Source organism: Ips typographus, linkage group LG13 (assembly GCF_016097725.1).
Source record: "Ips typographus isolate SLU linkage group LG13, UJ_Ityp_2.0, whole genome shotgun sequence".
Lineage (NCBI taxonomy): Eukaryota > Metazoa > Arthropoda > Insecta > Coleoptera > Curculionidae > Ips > Ips typographus.
The window spans coordinates 19,955-42,660 of record NC_138434.1 but is presented as its reverse complement, the minus strand read 5'-3'; the positions used below and the strand labels follow the sequence as shown (position 1 = coordinate 42,660).

Genomic DNA, 22,706 nt, shown 5'->3' with positions numbered 1-22,706 from the left:
TCTGTTTTAGTTGACGTTTTATTGGGCACTCATATAAATTAATACAGCAAATGTGGGCGTAAAACCAAAAAAAAACCACGTGAGCAATGACTCGTAAGTACCAAAAATATGTTTTTTCACGTTATTATACAATAATTTTGATTCTAATCCTTAGTTATTTACATGAATGACCTGCAATGGTGACGTAAGCACTACTACAACATTGACACTACAATACAAATATGCATTTGTACTGTCTTTCTAATACTCGAAAGCAAACTGTTCAAACGTCCCCTGTATATTTTAAAATATCTATACCAGGCCTAGTCAATGTGTCCAAAAGAAAGTTTACAGTTTTAACGGAACTTGGAACGCAGTTGCAGGGTGAAACGTCAAATAACGCCGCGCTGATTGGTCCAAGTGCGATTTTCGTACCGACTGCGTTCGAAATATCGCGATTTCAACCATAAAAATAAATGATTTTTTTTTTCGAAATTTTTTTTGGCACAAACTGTCCTTGCTTACACAATTGGACTGCTTTATCATTTTAATGTCAATCAACATTGCTGATATGCAAACGTTACAGGAAAAAAACAACATTGACAGTAGTGACGTCTGACAAACTGACATACACTGAGTAGGCCGGGGGAAGACCCGATCAGAAATTTGGCAACAGTTACCAAATCAACGACCATCGTTTCTTCTTCGGTATATGATTGACGCTGATTTTGCGCAGTTTTTCCGCCGGAACCCCTTTGCGCGGCTTAAACAAATTTACCTGCAGGCCCACTTTGATCTTCTTGGTCAGGGCGCCTTCGGGGAAGATGGCTTGGACCTGGGGCACCACCGTGCTGGACACCATGCCACCTTCCGGACCGATGGCGTGCACTTCCTGACGTATCCTGGACACGACCGCGAAATACTGAGGAAAGTCCTGGGTCACTATTCTGGTGATTCGGCCTGAGGCCACGTCTTCCATTTGATTCAAATCTACAATCAGAAAAAGTAGATGAGTGACATACTGTATTTCAGCGTTGCCACATTTATATGAAATCTGAAATTAATTTAAGAAATTTTTAAAACAAAAATCTGTTGTTCCCACCCACTTGATGTAAATGTGGCAACGCTGTAATTACTTAAATGTGTTTATAAACCAGTGGTTAACCAGAAGGTAAAACTGACCTTCAGCTTCGAAACTTTCATGTAAAACGTTGTTTAAAATCTCCTCGCTGGCTTCTACAGTGTGTTCTTTCCATGACTCGCCATTATCCGATCGTAGAATGACAATTTCGCGTTCTTTGCCCCTCAGAGCGGCAAAATGGGGCACCTCAATTATCACCGGCCTGAAATTTACAGTTTAAAGGTGAAACTAACCGGAAGATGGGAAATTTACCCTAAAAATTTGGCTCCGACTGGTCCCAATTCGAGAATTCGACTGGCTAGGGCTTCGCCCTCCATAAGGGGCGGGGGATGAGGGGTACGTTGCGGTCGCACGTATCTGCAGGTTATCCTGGTGGGGCTTGGTGCGCACCTGGGGGGCACTATGACGCGCACCCCTGAGTGTCTGCAACCCCGCATGGCACCGCCTCTGGCGTCCACCAGAAACGAAACCAGAAAACTGCGAAAGTTTTAGTGTTAATTTAATTTCTACCGGTTAAACCAGTGGCTTACTTTTTCCAGTGCAGCTTCCTTTTTGAAAGCATTTTAAAATTAACAACTTTTATTATAAACGTACGCCACTGACCGTGTACAGACTGAGAAAACTCACCCGATATGAATTGGATGTCGATTGATGTCAACATTGTCCGGAGTGTACTTGCTGATGTACTCGGAGTAGTTGTTGGAGATGTGCTCTGGACTGAAACTGTCCTCGATGTGCTGGGTGGGCAACATGCTATCGATCCGATTCGAATCGATCCGCTCATCCCTAGTGACGTCAATTGGTAGCGAGTCGTCCCCTAAGGACTTCATTTCGTCGGCTGTCAAATACCGATAAGTCTGATCCCCTAAGGCCGCGTCTTCGCCTGAAACAACCCGTTTAACTTAACCCTGCGCGTACCGAAAATCCCAGCCTTAAACACTAATCCAGGGCCGGACTTTATCAACTGTTCAGTGTCTGTTTAGTGTTAATAAGACAGAGACACTTACGGGTTAGTAAAGCGCCGCCATTGAAAAAGGGAAGGTAAACGTGACGTTCGTGTAGGGCGCTGCCGAATCCCTCCACGTCCTCCCCTGTTTTTGAGATATTTACTCGATTTAGTACGGGTTAGTCAAATTGTGGGTACAAAACAAAAAAAAAAACACAAAAGCACACCTAAAAACCACATTAGAAGCAGGTTTCACCACCTCCAGTTAACCAGTGTGTGTTTTAAGGCTGGTAGTTACTTCTTTACTGAAGGGAAAACCCTTGTGTGTTGTATATACAATTACCCCCTTTGGGTAGTTAAGGGTGGATTACAGTGTCGTGTGTCTTATTTAACACGAATCAAGTAATTTAAGTCTAACATGAAGATTAGCGTTAAAAAAAGAAGCACTTCACTGTTAGGTCAACGGACTTTCTAGCCCTTACTGAATTAACAAAATTTAAAAAGGAGTGTTGGAACGTAGTCGCGGGGTGATCCGTCAAATAACGCCGCGCTGATTGGTCCAAACGCGATTTTCACCGCAACTGCGTTCGAAATTTCTTAAAATTAACTCACCCCTAACAGGGAAACTGAAAATTGCTTGACAGACTTTTAAATATTAAAGAGGGAAATAACCTGAAGAAGCACTAGAAAATTTGGTACAGTCAGGGAGAAAAGCGGTGTCACAGTTGAAACTGTCAGAAACACAGTTTGAAAAGACAGTTAGGGAGAAAATCGCCTGTAAAACCCATTTGGAGTGAGAAAATTACAGTTTTAAGCACATTTTTGGAATCCTCATTAAATTTCCTATCCAATAACCTGAAAAAGCACTAGAAAATTTGGTACAGTCAGGGAGAAAAGCGGTGTCTTAGTTTAAACTGTCAGAAACACAGTTTGAAAAGACAGTCAGGGAGAAAATCACCTGTAAAACCAATTTGGAGTGAGAAAATTACAGTTTTAAGCACATTTTTGGAATCCTCATTAAATTTCCTATCCAATAACCTAAAAAATCACCAAAAAATTTGGTACAGTCAGCGAGAAAAGCGGTGTCTTAGTTTAAACTGTCAGAAACACAGTTTGAAAGAACAGTCCGGTAGAAAATCGCTGGTAAAACCCATTTGGAGTGAGAAAATGACAGTTTTAAGTACATTTCTGGAATCCTCATTAAATTTCCTATCCAATAACCTGAAAAAGCACTACAAAATTTAGTACAGTCAGGGAGAAAAGCGGGGTCACAGTTGAAACTGTCAGAAACACAGTTTGAAAAGACAGTCAAAACTCACTTGGAGTGAGAAAATTACAGTTTTAAGCACATTTTTGGAATCAAGTAATTTAAGTCTAACATGAAGATTAGCGTTAAAGAAAGGTTTAAAAGAAGCACTTCACTGCTAGATCAACGGACTTTCTAGCCCTTACCGAATTAACAAAAGAACAAATTTTAAAATGTTGGAACGTAGTCGCGGGGTGATCCGTCAAATAACGCCGCGCTGATTGGTCCAAACGCAATTTTCACCCCAACTACGTTCGAAATTTCTAAAAATTAACTCACCCCTAACAGGGAAACTGAAAATTGCTTGACAGACTTTTAAATATTAAAGAGGGAATTAAAAAAAAACTTTGTTGGGTCAACTAATCCATACTTAGGCTTGTTTTTTTATACCATTTTAAATGGCTAATTTTAAATCTGACCTAGCTAGAGAGGTAATGATTGCAAATAGTTAGCGGTGACATCATCACGTTTGTATGCAGATTTCATTATGTACGCGATAACTGGTTAATCGTGGTTGGGGGTGTTTCCTCCTAATAATTTTTTTATTAAATTTTCTCCAATAAAATAAGAAGTTATTTCGTAGTGGGCCGCTCAGAATTGACCTTTTTAAAGTCAGTCACGATCTAATAATAATACGTAACACATTCAATTTGTATCGCTTTACTTCCTAAATTGGCACTGAAGGTTAGTTAAACCGCACTGAATTTCAGTAAAAGTCGATGATTATTATACAAATTAGGGCTGTTTGGTGATTTAAGGTCGTATTTTGCTTGCTCGAATCCTCAACGCTTACGGTACAATCCATTAGAATGGCTAATTTGTTTGAAACTAATTTCGACTCTAACGACTTAATATAATTATAATATACAGCCAGATTGTAGGGCGTAACTAGATGAGTGGAATGACGTAATAATATACAGGGTGTCCCATTTAAAATAGTGAATATTGAATGCAACTGAAAACTGCGCCTTGATATACATTATATAGGGTGTCCTATATGATGTGGTGAAATCACTTTTTTGATATTTACACAAGCAACCGGCAAATTGCCAGTTTCTCGAACTGAGTGACAGCTACTGTTATTTTGACAGATGGAATGGATTCCCCGTCCCCAAATTAGTCGAAAATGAGTACCATCAACCCTAGTGAAATCTGACTGGTTTTGACTTTATTAGCTGTCAAAGTGACACAGATTAACAATAATGCATCTCAAGCGTTTTTTATCTAAACAAAACGAGTGAAGGATGGTTTTTGACTAATTTTGGGGCGCCCAATCCATTGGTGAAATCACTTTTTTGATATTTCCACAAACAACCCGGAAAATCGCCAGTTTCTCGAACTGAGTAACACCTACTGTCATTTTGACAGTTGGAATGGATTCCACGTCCCCAAATTAGTCCTATGTCCAAGGTTATATTTAAATGCAATGGTGGCAAAGATGATCTCACTTAATGAGAGATAAATTGTTTACCAGTAGGCTGTGATTTTGAGCCATTAACTGCGGTTGTTTTCTACACCGAGGAATTTCGATGTAAACAACGGATTTACTACGCTGTTTGTGTAGGCGTTTGCCAATTAACATAAATAATTAATTTCGCTAGGACATTAGTGAGTCAAGGACGGTTCTTCGATATTGTCAAGAAGAATTCTCTTCAAAATGTTTTATTCTTCGTACGCGCGCCAAAATGAAGACCAAGGCCGTCAAGTTGGTTAAGTAACCCACAAAAACAAACCAAATTTTTTCCAAATTACATACCGTTACGCACCACCTTCACTATTTTGTACTTTTTCTGTTTCACCATGTTTCGAACTCGAAATTGGACTCTTCAGTTGGCCCCGACACTACGCCAATCGGATCGTTCGTTTCGTTCGCAGTTTTTCCACAAACTGACTGTGGAAAAAACTTCTCACAGAAAACTATTAGCGAATAAATATTTATAAAATCGTCGGTGATTCACGCACAAACACGCGAGAAGATCGACTGAATAATTGAAGGTCTGCCGCGCTTCGAACGCGTCGGTTTCGTGCGGCGTACTCTGGTGATGTCCAAGCACCAGGTCCACTCTGTATTTTTTTTAGTGTACAAATCGGATGTACGCCATTTTTTTAACCGAAAGTCGTTAAGGTTCAATTTTGCTTGCGTTCCTTTTCAATGCTTATACAGCGAAACCGTCTACGAGAAGGATTGGTTTGATGCGAATTTAGACCCTAACAACTTTTTTTTCTTCGGGCAGTTTTGAGTGGAATAAGTTTTTTCCAGAATTTTGTTTAATAACGCACATCGAGGCAAGCCGTGCATTGCAATAAACGTAGGTGGCCGTGACTTCATCAAATCTAATAATAATTATCTTATATGACGTCATTTTTTTTTTTTAATTAACACGAGTGATCTAGTGGTCAATGTTGCCAGATCTACCGTTAAAACGTTATATCTCGCATTTTTGTGATTTTCGCAACAAGACGCGTTTCTGAGATTTATGACAGTTATTTTGGCAATTGTCACGTGACTGCCCAGCTAAAATTATCCGCTAAAACCACGTGTTAACCACGTGACAATTGCCTTTAACGTCGAAACGGTCAAACTGGGCTCAAAAGTTGCAAAAATCAGGGTTAGAAACATTTTCATGCAGTATTTGATGTAAAATGTATTTCTGAGATTAATGACAGTTATTTTTACAGTTGTCACGTGACGGCCCAGCTAAATTATCCTCTAAAACCACGTGATGTCTGTCACTAATGTCAAAATTATCAAAAATTGACTAAAATTCGCACTAATTACAGTTTAACACAGTTTTCGAAACAAGACGTGTTTCTGAGATTTATCACAGTTATTTTGCCAATTTTTACAGTTGTCACGTGACTGTCTTACTAAATTATCCTCTAAAATCACGTGATATCTGTCACAAATGTCAAAAATGTGACTAAAATTTGCAAAAATTACAGTTTAATACAGTTTTCGAAACAGGACGTGTTTCTGAGATTTGTGACGGGAATTTTGGTAGTTGTCACGTGACTTAGCTAAATTATCCGCTAAAACCACGCGTTAACCACGTGACAACTGCCATTAACGTCAAAACGGTCAAACTGGGCTCAAAAGTTGCAAAAATCAGGGTTAGAAACGTTTTCATGCAGTATTTGATATAAAATGTATTTCTGAGATTAATGACAGTTATTTTGGCAATTGTCACGTGACTGCCCAGCTAAATTATTCTCTAAAACCACGTGATGTCTGTCACTAATGTCAAAACTTGACTAGAATTCGCACTAGTTACAGTTTAACACAGTTTTCGAAACAAGACGTGTTACAGAGATTTATCACAGTTATTTTGCCAATTTTTACAGTTGTCACGTGACTGTCTTACTAAATTATCCTCTAAAACCACGTGATATCTGTCCCTAATGTCAAAACTGTCAAACATTTGACTAAAATTTGCAAAAATTACAGTTTAACACAGTTTTCGAAACAAGACGTGTTCCTGAGATTTATGACAATTATTTTGGCAATTGTCACGTGACCGTCTAGCTAAATAGTTTTCTACAATCACGTGCCATTAAATATTTTGATTTGGCAACAATGCTAATGGTATACATGCAAGTATGACGTCACTGTTTGTTAATCATTTGAGTAACTATGAATGGAATTTAATAATAAGCGCAGAGATGCCAGTTTGTGCTTGTAATCGTCAAACTTGCACTGGCAACGCTGTTCGTGTCCTTCCTTACCTCCTTCCTCTTCCGAGTCGGACATGAACGTCTCCTGCATGGCTTCGGGGGCCTGCACCCTGTATTTCTCCTCCACGGTGGTCGTGGTGGTTGTGGTGATGTTGGTGATGGTCGTCACCAGCTTGAGCGTTTCAATCACCGTGATGTAACCCAACTTTTGGGCGATATTCAGTGGAGTTTGTCCGGTCTGCAATCAATTCGCGTTTGAGTTGTATTCTTGTCACCTGGGGGATGACTTCTAACCGTAGTGACTGCGTTGGGATCGGCCTGGTTCTCTAGCAGGACGTTGACGATATTGGTGTGGCCTTGTTGGGCCGCTTGGTGCAATGGAGTGTACCCCAGAGACGTGGAACTCTCCACCTGCGCCTTGTTCTTCAACAGGAATTTGACCATGTTTGTTTGGCCGTAGTGGCACGCTATATGCAACGGTGTGTAACCGGCTTTAGTGGCCGAGTTTACATCGGAACCGTTTTTGACCAGCACTTCCGCCAATGGTACTCTGTCTTCTTGGGCGCACAAGTGCAACGGTGTCAAACCGTTCTGTAAACCAAATTTTAGTGAATTTTTTCCAAAACCACGTGATGTCTGTCACTAATGTCAAAACTGTCCAAAATTTGACTAGAATTTGCAAGAATTACAGTTTTCTAACCAAGACGATTTTCTGAGATTTATGACAATTATCACGTGACCGTCCAGTTAAATAGTGTTCTACAATCACGTGACAACTGCCACTAACGTCAAAACTGTCAAACAGTTGCAAAAATCAGGGTTTTTTGAGTATTTTTCTAAAAACCACATGATATTTGTCACTAATGTCAAAACGGTCCAAAAATTTGACTAGAATTTGCAAGAGTTGCAGTTTTCGTAACAAGACGTGTTTCTGACAGTAATTTTGACAAATGTCACGTGACTGCTTAGCAAAATGATGATCTAAAACCATGTGATATAATTTTGGTTTAATACAATATTTAAGGGAATAACTACCTTGGATTCTTGATTAGGGTTGGCTTTGTGCTCCAAAAGTAACGAGCACATATCCACGTGACCTTCCTGGGCGCTTAAATGCAACGGTGTAAACCCAGCCTTAGATTCAGCATTCGGTTGCGCCCCATATTCCAGCAAAGTGTTGGCAATATCCATTTGGTTTTTACGTGCAGCGATATGCAAGGGAGTGTGACCGTTTTTAGCTGTAAATCTCTGAAGATGACTTGAACTGTTTCGAAACTGGGGAGGTAGTACGTACCAGTAGCATGGGGCGACGCCCCTTTGTCCAACAGGAGCAAAGCCACATTCTGATGGTCGTAATGCGAGGCGACGTGCAACGGGGTGACACCATTTTTGCCTTGAGCATCGACCGGTGCCTCCCTCTGCAGCAGCAGTTTGGCTACTTTCAGGTGGCCATATTTAGAGGCGAGATGAAGAGGTGTGAAGCCTTTTTTCGTGGTGGCGTTGATCGATGCGCCGTTATCCAGCAGAACGGCGGCCACCTTAAAGCACAACCACTCATCAACTACCCGTCAAGGTAACAGGCTTCAGTAAACTTGGATGAGACAAAAACAATGGCGGATGCGTGTACCAAACGGATGACGACTACTTTTCAGGAGTGTATCAATTAAAAACTACCCTTACCGTGGTGAAATCAGTTCCAACAGCTGGTTTAGTAGGCTTGACGGAAACATATCATCATATTTTTGTTATTTAAAAATTATTGTGATAGAAACGCCACCTTGTGTCGTTTTATTAAGGTTACTACAGGTCAGTTTGGTTACCGTTTAATTAGAAAAGAATCCAGAAAATTTCTAGGTTAATACAAATTAAGGTTAAGGAGAAACGTGGCAATCTCGCTAATAAGTCCTCCATATTCATCCCGTCCTGGGTGTGGCAAGAGTCAAACTTTATAACTGTCAATTTTGAATATTTGACATATTAAATGCAAACACTGTATAGGGTGGTCGAATAAGAATTTCAAGGGCTACAAATTGATATATTGAACCACCCTGTAACTGATAAAATAACCGAGTTACAGAGTGTTCAATTTAGAATCTGACATTTTTACTACAGACACTACTTGAAACGTGGCAACCTTGCAAAAAACAGTTTAGATCAAGTATTTGAATTGCCAGAGGCCTCTGAAACCTTCTTAAGCTTACTATGACTTGTTTTTAACGTGCCAGAGGCCTCTGGCAGCCATTTTGTATTGCCAGAGGCGTCTAAAACTTTCTTAAGCTTATTAAAACTGTTTTTAAGGTGCCAGAGGTCTCTGGCAGCCATTTTGAATTGCCAGAAGCCTCTGAAACCTTTTTAAGAGTGTTCTAAAGTTGCCAGAGGTCTCTAGACACATTCTGATGGACATCTCAAACTGCCAAAAGGTTCTAATAGAGATTCGAATGTGAGAGAAGCATCTGAAAGCTTTTAAGAGTCTTCTAAAGTTGGCAGAAACCTCTGAAACATTCTAATGGACATGTTAATGTGCCAAAAACATTAAATAGAGATTTAAATGTGACAGAACCCTCTGAAAATCGTTTTGAAAGTGCCAGAGGCCTTTGAAACATTCTAATGGACATTTTAACTTACCAAAAGCTGTTAATAGAGATTAGAATGTTCCAGAAAGTCTTGAAACCTTTTAAGACACTTTGAAAGTTGCCAGAAGCCACTCAAAACTATTTTGAAAGTGCCAGAGGCCTCTGAAACATTCTGAGGGATATCTCAAAGTTCCAGAAGGTTCTAATAGTAATTAGAATGTGCCAGAAGCATCTGAAAGCTTCTAAGAGATTTTGAAAGTTGCTGGAAGCTTCTGAAACATTCTAAGTACTCCGTGTTTCTATCTGTCTAACTTGAATTACGAGGGTGTAGCAAGTGTCAAACTTAATAACTGTCAATCTTGATTATTTGACATATTAAATGCAGACACTGTATAGAGTGGTGGAAGAGAATTTGAAGGGCTACAAATTGATATATTGAACCACCCTGTAACTGATAAAATAACCGAGTTACAGAGTGTTCAATTTAGAATGTGACATAACTCAGTTTTTTGACATTTTGACACTACTTGGAACGTGGCAACCTCGCAATAAAAACGGTTTAAATCAAGTACTCCTTGTTTCTGTCCTCCCACAAGTGCACCATACTCCCCCATTTGACTTTCTTATTACCCCTCGTCCCGCCACTCACCTCGTCCTGTCCCTCTTTGGCGGCAATATGGAGGGCGGTGTACATGTCTTTGGTGGCATTGTCCACTTTGGAGCCGTGTTGCAACAGCAACATGACAATGTCGACGTTGCCAAGTCGTGACGCAATATGCAGAGGCGTCTGTTGCTCTCTCGCTCTAGCGTCCACTTGCGCCCCGTTTCTCAACAGAATCCGTATTATGTCAGTCTGGGGTAAATCTGATTGGTCAGTTAGGGTTAAGGGGGGGAAGGGGACTTACCTGATTGGCCCTGGCGGCTAAATGCAACGGAGTCTCCCCCCGAATGGTGGCAGCATCCGGATTGGCGTCGTGTTGCAGCAAATAGATGACGATATTCATGCAACCCATAAAACTGGCAACGTGGAGAGGCGTCAGCCCCGATTCGGTAGTTGCCCCGATACTAGCGCCATGTTTTAACAAAAGCTCCACCACTTTTATCCGATTCTTTTTGCAGGCTATGTGGAGGGGCGTGAAACCGTTTAGGGCGCGCGCGTTCGCGTCAGCTTGTCTGCAAAACTCTCACATGCGCAAATCACCAAAAAATCCTTAAAACGTACCTGTCGAGAAGAAGTTTGGCAACCCTGACGTGACCGCAATGCGCTGCCACGTGCAATGCTGTCAAGTAATCCACTGTCACTTCATCGACCGGTGCTCTGTGATAGAGCAAAATTCGGGCGGCGTCCACGTGATCACCTTGAGCCGCCATATGTAAGGGCGCCAAACCATTCTAGAAAAACCAAACAGAGTTTTAGGTTAGGTTAGTCACTGTACTCAAGATGGCGGCTGACAAGTGACAGTTAAAACGGAAACTAACCTTAGTTTTGGAACTGATGGGGGCACCTTTCTCCAACAACATGTCCACCACTTGTTCGTGTCCGCTTCTGGCGGCGCAATGCAACGGAGTGAGTCCGTCCCTGGTTTTGGCATCGATGGTGGCGCCATTTTCGAGCAGTAGCGCCACCATATTGGTTTTACCTGCACCATTTTTGTGTCAGTTTAAGAGAGTAAAATTACAATTACTTTATAGTTATACAGTGTGTCCTAAATTGGTGGATTTTTTCTAATTACGTCATCGTGTTCTACATAAAAAAAAGTGCCTTATGGAGCTATAAACAATTGTTTTTAAATGCAGACGTTTTCCCAATTTTCCGGAAAACGAAAAAAGATAATTTAATTTGGAAACCGGAAATAAGTTTCACATAAAATTCTCTAAAACTTTCCCCTTTTAACCCACTCTGTAGCTCTTACGGTTACCGAGTTCCTAAAACTAATTTGAGACACACTGTATACAGACTATATCCCATATTGGCCGTTGACAACGCCTCTTAGTAGGCTGTGAATTGGAAGATTTACGTCTGATTCTAGTGTGCTGTGCATCACGTGCTACGATCCTACCAATGAAATGAAATTTTGCGTTATGTCAAAACAATATTTTTGATCGGTGTTGCCAACAGTTGCGTTTGTTCCCTATTTTTCTACAATATTGTGGTTCAATACTAACAATTTTTGACTTCTCTAACGTATTTGTGAAAATATAAGGTTATAATACCCCATTTAGCTGCCACGTGTAGTGGGGTTATGTTGTGTTTGGCTGCGTAGTTAACGTCCGCCTTTTTCTGTATTAACAAGTTGGCTACGTCCTGGTTACCGTAGTGGGAGGCGATGTGGAGGGGGGTGAAACCCGATTTAGACGTGACGTCAGGATTGTGTTCGTTCTCGAGAAGTAGTTTGGCAGCTTTGACGTCATCCTTCTTCGCTGCAATGTGTAGGGCGGGTAGCCTAACTTTACCCCTGGTGTCGTTTTCTAGAAGCACGGTCACCACTTTGTCGTGTCCTTGTTGCATTGCCACAGCCAATGGCGTGAAGCCGTCCTAAGTTTCGGTTAGTTTACTATGTTTTTACTCCAGCTAAAGCAACTAACCTCAGTAGCCAGGCTCTGATTGGCCCCGTTGGCCAGCAGATATCTGACAACATTGTCGTGGTTTTCCTGCGCCGCCATATACAACGGCGTGAAACCATTTTGACTTTGCACGTTGACAGACGCGCCATTTTGTACGAGCAACCTTACGACCGCTTCCTGGCCGGCCAGCGACGCGATATGCAGTGCGGTGTTGCCTTTTTTCGTTGCGGCATCGACTAGCGCGCCCCGTTTGAGCAACTCGCGCACCACCTCGACGTGTCCGTCTTTGGACGCTAGATGGAGCGCATTCAAACCGTTCTAGAAGGAATCACGGTTTGGTCAACGGTTGTCGCGATGGTTACGAAAGGCAATTACCATGGTAACCGTTGTATCAATGTAGGTACTTACAGCGTTGCTGGTGTTGATGTCGGTGTTGGATTTTAAATGTTCGAGAAGTTTGTCCAGTTGACCTGCGCGGGCTGCACGCAGAAACGCCGTGTTTCCTTCAGACTGAAAATTATTTTGAGGTTAGGTTCATAACAGTCAGAAAAATTACTACCAAATTTGGTACAGTTAGGGAGAAACGCGGTGTCAGAGTTTGAAAGGACAGTCAGGTAGAAAATCGCTTGGAAAACCCACTTGGAGTGAGAAAATGACAGTTTTAAGCACATTTTTGGAATTCTCATTAAATTTCCTATCCAATAACCTGAAAAAGCACTACAAAATTTGGTACAGTCAGGGAGAAAAGCGGTGTCACAGTTGAAACTGTCAGAAACACAGTTTGAAAGGACAGTCAGGGAGAAAATCGCCTGTAAAACCCATTTGGAGTGAGAAAATGACAGTTTTAAGCACATTTTTGGAATTCTGATTAAATTTCCTATCCAATAACCTGAAAAAGCACTACAAAATTTGGTACAGTCAGGGAGAAAAGCGGTGTCACAGTTGAAACTGTCAGAAACACAGTTTGAAAGGACAGTCAGGTAAAAAATCGCTTGGAAAACCCACTTCAAGTGAGAAAATGGCAGTTTTAAGCACATTTTTGGAATCCTCATTAAATTTCCTATCCAATAACCTGAAAAAGCACTAGAAAATTTTGTACAGTCAGGGAGAAAAGCGGTGTCACAGTTGAAACTGTCAGAAACACAGTTTGAAAGGACAGTCAGGGAGAAAATCGCCTGTAAAACCCATTTGGAGTGAGAAAATGACAGTTTTAAGCACATTTTTGGAATTCTCATTAAATTTCCTATCCAATAACCTGAAAAAGCACTACAAAATTTGGTACAGTCAAGGAGAAAAGCGGTGTTAAAGTTTAAATTACCTTAAATACAGTTTTTAAAAGACAGTCACGGATAAAATCGTCTGTAAAACCCACTTGGAGTGAGAAAATGACAACTTTAAGCACATTTTTGGAATCCTCATTAAATTTCCTATCCAATAACTTGAAAAAGCACTAGAAAATTTGGTACAGTCAGGGAGAAAAGCGGTGTCTTAATTTAAACTGTCAGTAAGACAGTTTGCAAGGACAGTCCGGTAGAAAATCGCTTGGAAAACCCACTTGGAGTGAGAAAATGACAGTTTTAAGCACATTTTTGGAATCCTCATTAAATTTCCTATCCAATAACCTGAAAAAGCACTACAAAATTTGGTACAGTCTGGGAGAAAAGCGGTGTTAAAGTTTAAATTACCATAAATACAGTTTTAAAGGACAGTCACGGATAAAATCGCCTGTAAAACCCACTTGGAGTGAGAAAATTACAACTTTAAGCACATTTTTGGAATCCTCATTAAATTTCCTATCCAATAACCTAAAAAAAACACTACAAAATTAAGTACAGTCGGGGAAAAAAAGCGGTGTCAAACTTTCAACTGCCAGAAACACAGTCTGAAAGGACAGCCACGGACAAACTCGCTGGCAAAACCCACTTGGAGTGAAAAAATAACAGTTTTAAGCACATTTTATATAGGGTAATCGAAACAGGATTTCAAGGGCTACAAATTGATATATTGAACCACCCTGTAACTACCCTAATAACCGAGTTACAGGGTGTTACAGTGGCAAGAGCCAAACTCAGTCAAACTGGCCTGTAACTGTCAATAACTCGGATATTGGTCACTTTGACTGCAGATACTATACAGGGTGGACGGCAGAGAATTTCAGGGACTACAAATTGGTATATTGAACCACCCTGTATCGCCCATAAATTTGATTGGTTTGGCCTTTTCCCGAAAGGTTCTATTTCAGGACAGGCCCGCTTTGTCAAGAATAAATCCCGCAGTAAAAATAGAATTTAAATGTCACTTAAAGAATACATTTGTAGAGTTAAGTGGATAGTACGGCACTGGTGGGTATGACGCAACAATTGCAAAAGGATGCCAGTGGCGTGCGCCTTTAGGTTAATTAAGTATAGGAACGCCACTGGAGTTAAATGATACGTATTAGCACAGAAAAATAGTGACCTACTAATTAAGGGCAACCTGTTTAAGGGTGAAACCTTATTATAAGGGTAACATTTAGAGGGAAACTCACCATTCGAAACAACCGAAAACATCCACTCATTCTAACTCCCAAACATCGGAGAAAATTACCAAAAAATTATAAATTTTCACCGTAAAAATCACTAAGAAGGTTATCACAGTGGCAGCTATAGAAAACGCGCACCCTATATACACTGTGGGGGTGAGTTTTTCCACGGGGGGGGGTTAGGACGACGCCTTGTGACGTCACCCGGTCAATATTAACGTCGCGACGGCGCAGCGGCGTCCGGGTTTTTTTCGTGTTGACAGAAACTGTGCCAAAAAGTTACGTCACACTTTAAGGGTTGAAGGTTATCATTGTGATTGGTTTAAAATTTTTGACCAATCACACACCAGTGTGCTGTGATTAGATGCTAAACTATAGTGTAATTCTATTAAATGTCATTGAAGCTAGACCCTCATTATGACAATTGACAGTATACGGTTATACACTGCAAATCAAAGTACATTAGGATGACGTCACAGCCGAAATAATTTTTGCCTTCCCAATGAATATTTAATAGTTTTCGTGACGTCTTCAGAATTTTGTTTGATTTTTTGTTTAGCTAATTGGTGAAAACAATGCATAATGGAAATTTCTAATAAAAAGCTATTTTGTTGAAGAACAAATGACAAAAGTTGCCTTAGCAACAACCTTGAACACTGCAGATATTACCTAAGGGTGGATTTGGATTAAAAAAAGGACAAATCGGGGCTTACCAGGCCGTTTTCGGTGACCATCCTGTATATCTGCCCTTAAGGCCCTTTTGTGCAACCGGAAAAGGGAAAACTCGCGTCCGAACCAAAAACTTGCATACTGTGCGTATGCCCAATGGCTTACTACTACGCTGAAAAGCCGGCACTGATATTGAGCGGAAAATTGGCAACGACCAAAGAGGGCGCCACTTTAACGGGGATGGGGAAAACGAGGGGTGAAAATCGCCCCCCCTTATTTGTGTGTGTGCCAATAGGGCCGAATCAATTTGCATACTGGGTGATTCAACCTAAATATTCAATTCAGGGGGGTGAAATTTCACCTGTTACAAAAACACTGGTTTTGTTCACAGTAAAGTGGTGTAAAAACACAAAAATGGTGTGAAACAGCAAACAAAATCGAAAATGCAGCTTATTAGAATATATATTAGCCAGTTCGTCTCCGGCTAATTTTTGGATCTGGGCCAAAAACGATTCTGGACAAGTTATCAAAACAGTATTTGCTCATGTCTTTTTTTAATTTGCCATCAAAACTGTTTCAATGTTACTGGATTTACTATAATTCAATCAAGAATTTTGTTTAAGTCACGTGACTTTTTTTTTTAGACAAACATAACCTCATTTGTTCAGGACGCTCGTTTACGTCCCCTCTATTACAAACAAACTGGACACTTTAGGGCTGGAATGGAGGGTGGCAAACACCCCTTACACGGGGGGTAACAAGTGACTAGTTACAGGTGTTTAACCAACATTAGCAGGTCGCCATTTTTCTGCTAAATGTCATTTTGTGCAATTGTTTCTACTGTATTCAACTGTCATTTTTAGGCTTCAAAGTTTCTTTTGAACCTCAAGAACTGCCTTATTCAACTGTCATGGTAGGAACTTTTATAGGTCAATGGATAGCCCTTTAAATGAGCTTTCTAAAAATATGATAACTTGGGTTGATAGGTTGGACTGTTTGGCCGCTAGAGGGCTTTAAAGTTGACCAAAGTTTTCTAGTCAATTTTCATGCACTGTTTTGTTTGAATCTCAATAACTGCCTTATTTATATACCATGAGATGATTTTTTTTAGGTCAGCGGATAGCCCTTGAAATGGGCTTTCTAAAGGTATATTAACATGGGTTGATGGGTTGGACTGTTTGGCCGCTAGAGGGCTTTAAACTTGACCAAAGTTTTCTAGTCAATTTTCATGCACTGTTTTGTTTGAGCCTCAATAACTGCCTTATTTAACTGGCATGGTATGAACTTTTATAGGTCAATGGATAGCCCTTGAAATGAGCTTTCTAAAAATATGGTAACATGAGTTGATAGGTTGGACTGTTTGGCCGCTAGAGGACTCTAAACTTGACCAAAGTTTTCTAGTCAATTTTCATGCACTATTTTGTTTGAACCTCAATAACTGCCTTATTCAACTGACATGGTATGAACTTTTATAGGTCAATGGATAGAGCTTGAAATGGGCTTTCTAAAGGTATATTAACATGGGTTGATGGGTTGGACTGTTTGGCCACTAGAGGGCTTTAAACTTGACCAAAGTTTTCTAGTCAATTTTCATGCACTGTTTTCTTTGAACCTCAATAACTGCCTTATTCAACTGACATGGTATGAACTTTTATAGGGCAATGGATAGCCCTTGAAATGGGCTTTCTAAAGGTATATTAACATGGGTTGATAGGTTGGACTGTTTAGCCGCTAGAGGGGTTCAAAGTTTACCAATAATTTATGTCCAATTTGTATGCTCTGTTTTGTTTAAATCTGTTTTTTTTGTCATGTCAATGAAATGTGATTTTCCAAGATTAGACTGTCATGTCACAATATATTACAGAAACAGTTTGACAACACCTGGCAAACAAGCGGATGGCAAAACATTTCTAGGACCACTGTTGGTGAGAACATTTTGACAGGTACTTGATGACACTTAAAACAGGGCCGTTACCAGCCCGCATATTAAATTAATACTTTGCTAGGATTGGTTAAAAATTGAACTGACGTCATTCACACACACTTTTTAGGGTTAGTAGTGACAATGTCAAGGTTAACTTACCTCGACATCGATACTTTGAATGGAGGGGAAACGTTTCTTCATCAGCTGAGACATTTTGTACTTTGGCTCATTAAAATACTCTTATAGGAAAAGTAAAAAAATACCAAACACTAAATCTGGAAAGTGGTAGGGATTGCTGATACATTAAAAAAAAAACACACTTTTAGTGGTTTTCGTCACTGTCAATCAGTTGAAGTGGTTTTTAATTCATCAGCAAACCTAAAAAATGGAATATTTTGGGAAGGGGCGGTTGTAAAACACTTTCTCGATCGGGCGTAAAGTGAGGCTTTACGCACGCGTTTTCGGCACCACTTAACTGGTGGTAAGTTCGTTTTTTTTTTCTCGTTTACGGACCGCGAAAGAGTCAAGCCGCTCTAGCAAAGCAATACTAGCGAACCTTCAGTATTTTTAGATGTGCGTTTCAAATAGGTTATTTTAGTCCTGGCCTGAAGTGGGAAACCATTGACATAATACTGTCCAGATACCAGAAAGAGATCATTATTTTTGCTCTACTAAACGCCAATTAACCTAAACTTGTGTTAAGGTTAACCAGAGGTTTTTGTGTAATTTACGTGCTATTGTCGTGGCTTTTTTTAATAACAATTTGTCAAGCCTAATTAATTTTGTGATGCAATACAACATCCGTTTTAGTGATGTTAGGCTAAAATCATGTTGAATAATTCGAGAGTGATAGACTGTCCAGGACCAGGATGTTTCAATTCATTGACTATACTGCTAAACGTCACATTGGGCGATTTCAATTCATCAAACTGTCAAAATATCAGTTCATAAAGCTGTAAAGTAGACGTATCGTCTATGACTGCGTGTTATTGCGGACTATGCATCGGTCAAGGATAAATTGTTTGAAAACCTGCCAAAAAATATCACAGCCCTAAAGTTATAGGGATGTGCTCTCTCAGTTTGGTCAATCAAATTTCCAAACCATTCCTAGTAAACGTGAATCGATTCTTCGATATTGCTCCTTACTAAGGTCAATACACTTCCTGAGGTCGTAAAGTGGGTTTTTTTTTATGACATTTCCCAGACTTGTCGGCACCATTGATTTTCGCATTTTACGTGAAAATTGTCTATGCTGCAGTAAAACTTCTAGCCGAATTGGCGACCGTCCAATTTTTCAACCAAACACGCGAATGAGAACAGTTTACTTGCAACCGAAATGGAGTTGGACTTGAACTGTCAACGTCAAAAAGTGATTTTTATTAGCGACTGTCATTGCGATAATGCGGGTTTTCTAGGTTAGGTTGTTTTCAGCCATTTTCTATTGTGTCGATATTATTTTGGAACATTTTCAAGGAAATCTTTACTGGACCGAACATGATAAATGGAAAACTTCTGGCACGGCCTTTGAAAAGGTCGTCTAACCGACGGCAACTGTGCCATTAAACTGCATAAGGGGCGAGTTTTGTTCAAACCTGAATAACTTCCTTATTTGACTGACATGGTACGCGTTTTTATATGTCAATGGATAGCCAATGAAATTGGCTTTCCAAAGATATGAAAACATGGGTTGATGGATTATTTGGTTTGTCCGCTAGAGGGCTTCAAAGTTGACCAAAGTTTTCTAGTCAATTTTTATGCACTGTTTTGTTGGAATCTCCATAACTGTCTTATTTGGAAGACATGATATGAACTTTTATATGTCAATAGATAGCCAATGAAATTGGCTTTGCAAAGATATGAAAACATGGGTTGATGGATTATTTGGTTTGTCCGCTAGAGGGCTTCAAAGTTGACCAAAGTTTTCTAGTCAATTTTTATGCACTGTTTTGTTGAAATCTCCATAACTGTCTTATTTGGATGACATGATATGAACTTTTATATGTCAATGGATAGCCAATGAAATTGGCTTTCCAAAGATATGAAAACATGGGTTGATAGGTTATATGGTTTGTCCGCTAGAGGGCTTCAAAGTTGACCAAAGTTTTCTAGTCAATTTTTATGCACTGTTTTGTTGAAATCTCCATAACTGTCTTATTTGGATGACATGATATGAACTTTTATATGTCAATAGATAGCCAATGAAATTGGCTTTCCAAAGATATGAAAACATGGGTTGATGGATTATTTGGTTTGTCCGCTAGAGGGCTTCAAAGTTGACCAAAGTTTTCTAGTCAATTTTTATGCACTGTTTTGTTGAAATCTCCATAACTGTCTTATTTGGATGACATGATATGAACTTTTATATGTCAATGGATAGCCAATGAAATTGGCTTTCCAAAGATATGAAAACATGGGTTGATGGATTATTTAGTTTGTCCGCTAGAGGGCTTCAAAGTTGACCAAAGTTTTCTAGTCAATTTTTATGCACTGTTTTGTTGAAATCTCCATAACTGTCTTATTTGGATGACATGATATGAACTTTTATATGTCAATGGATAGCCAATGAAATTGGCTTTCCAAAGATATGAAAACATGGGTTGATAGGTTATATGGTTTGTCCGCTAGAGGGCTTCAAAGTTGACCAAAGTTTTCTAGTCAATTTTTATGCACTGTTTTGTTGAAATCTCCATAACTGTCTTATTTGGATGACATGATATGAACTTTTATATGTCAATAGATAGCCAATGAAATTGGCTTTCCAAAGATATGAAAACATGGGTTGATGGATTATTTGGTTTGTCCGCTAGAGGGCTTCAAAGTTGACCAAAGTTTTCTAGTCAATTTTTATGCACTGTTTTGTTGAAATCTCCATAACTGTCTTATTTGGATGACATGATATGAACTTTTATATGTCAATGGATAGCCAATGAAATTGGCTTTCCAAAGATATGAAAACATGGGTTGATGGATTATTTAGTTTGTCCGCTAGAGGGCTTCAAAGTTGACCAAAGTTTTCTAGTCAATTTTTATGCACTGTTTTGTTGAAATCTCCATAACTGTCTTATTTGGATGACATGATATGAACTTTTATATGTCAATGGATAGCCAATGAAATTGGCTTTCCAAAGATATGAAAACATGGGTTGATAGGTTATATGGTTTGTCCGCTAGAGGGCTTCAAAGTTGACCAAAGTTTTCTAGTCAATTTTTATGCACTGTTTTGTTGAAATCTCCATAACTGTCTTATTTGGATGACATGATATGAACTTTTATATGTCAATGGATAGCCAATGAAATGGGCTTTCCAAAGATATGGTAACATGGGTTGATGGATTATTTGGTTTGTCCGCTAGAGGGCTTCAAAGTTGACTAAAGTTTTCTAGTCAATTTTTATGCACTGTTTTGTTGAAATCTCCATAACTGTCTTATTTGGATGACATGATATGAACTTTTATATGTCAATGGATAGCCAATGAAATGGGCTTTCCAAAGATATGGCTACTTAATTCATAGGATGTATGGTTTGTCTACTGGAGGGCTTCAAAGTTTACCAATTTTTTCTGGTCAATTTTCTTGCACTATTTTGTTTGAACCTGAATAACTGTCATATTTGACTGACGTGGTATGAATTTTTATCTGTCAATGGATAGCTAATAAATGGGGCTTTCCAAAGATATGGTAACATGGATAGGTTGGGTGGTTTGGCCGCTAGAGGGCTTTAAAGTTAACTATTCAATTTTCATGCACTGTTGCCTGTTTGACAGCTTGCTGTTTTTTCTGTCACGTGAGTACTCATAAAACTATACTTACCGCATGTGACTTGTTCTCACCCTGGTGCAGATCAATAAATTGCGGTGGAGTAGGTCGATTCTCCTCCTTGTCGTAGGGGGAACGATCCTCGTGCACCGCCTTCCTCATGATGACGATATCCTCTTTCTCCGTACGGCTGTCCCGTTTCTCTTGTGGTTTTTCCTCTACGTGTTCCTCGCAGTCTTCAGCGTAACCATGGTAGTCTCTGTAATAAACCAATCACTTTGTTGTCAACTGTCTAAGTTTACATCGTTCAATGGTGTAAACCTACCTGTGTATCCCCTGGGAATCAATGAAATGCAACTGATAAGTGTGGGGAATCCCATGGGAGTCTAAGTACTGCCCGGAATCATCGTCGGGGTGTAGTTGACTTGGTGTCGAAGCTACCACCGGATAATGCTGAGGAGGGTGTCCTGAAAAAGTTTCGTAATTACCACACACCATCATCAGGGGGTGTTCCACCGCTCACCTATTTTAGGCAAATGAATCCATCCGTGTATGTCTTTGTTATGTGGAATGTCGCTTTCTTTATGGTGTTTTTCGTGTTTTTCGTGTTTCTCCGGGTGGTGTTCCTTATGATGATGAGGGTGGGGGTGGGGCACGTGATGGTGCGAAGCCTCCACCAGCGTTGGCTGGATGTGGGTGATGAACTGGGCCATGTCACGTGACTGCCACTCTACATTTCCCCCGGCTCTGGTAGTAAAAACGTCTGCAACGACACTTATTGAATATTAAAACAGTTAATTTCCTGCTGCTGCTAGTGCTGGTGTGGTGTAAACGCAGTAAAAAAAAAGGGAGTGGTACTTACAAATTTTTTATGGAAAAAAAACTCACCTGGAGTTTTACTCACTCACACAATACTTGGGGCACTCACGACTGTCGTCCTCAGAAGCTGGGGACAAACGAAACCGGGGAGATTCTCCCAATATGACTTTCCCTTCCCCCAATACCACCCAGGACTAAAAGGCTTCAACAATCACTAGGTGGATGTGTGTATAATCTATACCAAACCATATAAAATCCATACTTCACTCAACCTCCGTATATTCTTTCTAGTATCACTGACCTAGATTATCTTTAATAAAACCTTTAAAAGGATAACTTAAATAATATGAAAAGGGTTAAGCCTGCAATTTAGCGGGTGTTTCTCCAGTCGTATAATCAATACTGGGTGGTTGGAGAGCTCTCTGGCACTGGTGGAAGTGAGTTTTGTCTCGATTATCTGTAGTTTCGTTACGACAGGTCGCCGTTGCGACTCTACACTTACTTCCATTTTCCAAATGAGGAAATTGAAAGGAAGTCGCCTAAATGGACGTTTTCCAGACGGGCCTTATAAGGAAAAGGCATTGTTGGTGGACGCCATTTTGGAGTTAACTGTTTTGATAACCGCCATCTTAGATTATCATTTAAAGTTGTCCGATTAGGGGATTTCCCCTAAAAAATTGAGATTTTTACATTTTGACGTTTGGACGAACTTCTTAGCTGTTACAGGGAAAGTACAGTTTCACTGTTGTATTTCATGTCAAATATCTTGGTTATTGGTAATTTTTGGAAAAAAATTCTGTTTAGCTAAAAAAAAGCCAAAATCACGTGCTACATT

At 39.9% G+C, this 22,706-nt stretch overlaps 1 protein-coding gene across 3 annotated transcripts; it reads right to left on the bottom strand.

Annotated features, from left to right (window-relative positions):
* LOC145736975 (uncharacterized) lies at positions 1 to 22,055 on the bottom strand. Of its 3 annotated transcripts, none has more exons than XM_081991549.1 (21): positions 21,941 to 22,055; positions 21,576 to 21,815; positions 21,378 to 21,519; positions 21,107 to 21,311; positions 12,558 to 12,692; positions 12,204 to 12,500; positions 11,832 to 12,153; positions 11,097 to 11,257; positions 10,840 to 11,009; positions 10,523 to 10,790; positions 10,267 to 10,470; positions 8,339 to 8,582; positions 8,080 to 8,282; positions 7,339 to 7,635; positions 7,096 to 7,282; positions 2,128 to 2,211; positions 1,748 to 2,003; positions 1,651 to 1,668; positions 1,373 to 1,597; positions 1,162 to 1,322; positions 1 to 969 (listed from the first exon to the last, which is right to left on the bottom strand). In XM_081991549.1, the coding sequence occupies exons 2-21, from the start codon at positions 21,763 to 21,765 to the stop codon at positions 656 to 658; spliced, it is 4,083 nt and encodes a 1,360-aa protein (XP_081847675.1). In that variant the 5' UTR covers positions 21,766 to 21,815; positions 21,941 to 22,055; the 3' UTR covers positions 1 to 655. The 3 variants fall into 3 exon arrangements, with proteins under 3 accessions (XP_081847675.1, XP_081847676.1, XP_081847677.1); XM_081991550.1 differs by having other exon boundaries at positions 12,591 to 12,692; positions 21,941 to 22,054; XM_081991551.1 differs by lacking the exon at positions 2,128 to 2,211 and having other exon boundaries at positions 12,591 to 12,692; positions 21,941 to 22,053.
* Between the last annotated feature and the right edge of the window lie 651 nt (positions 22,056 to 22,706).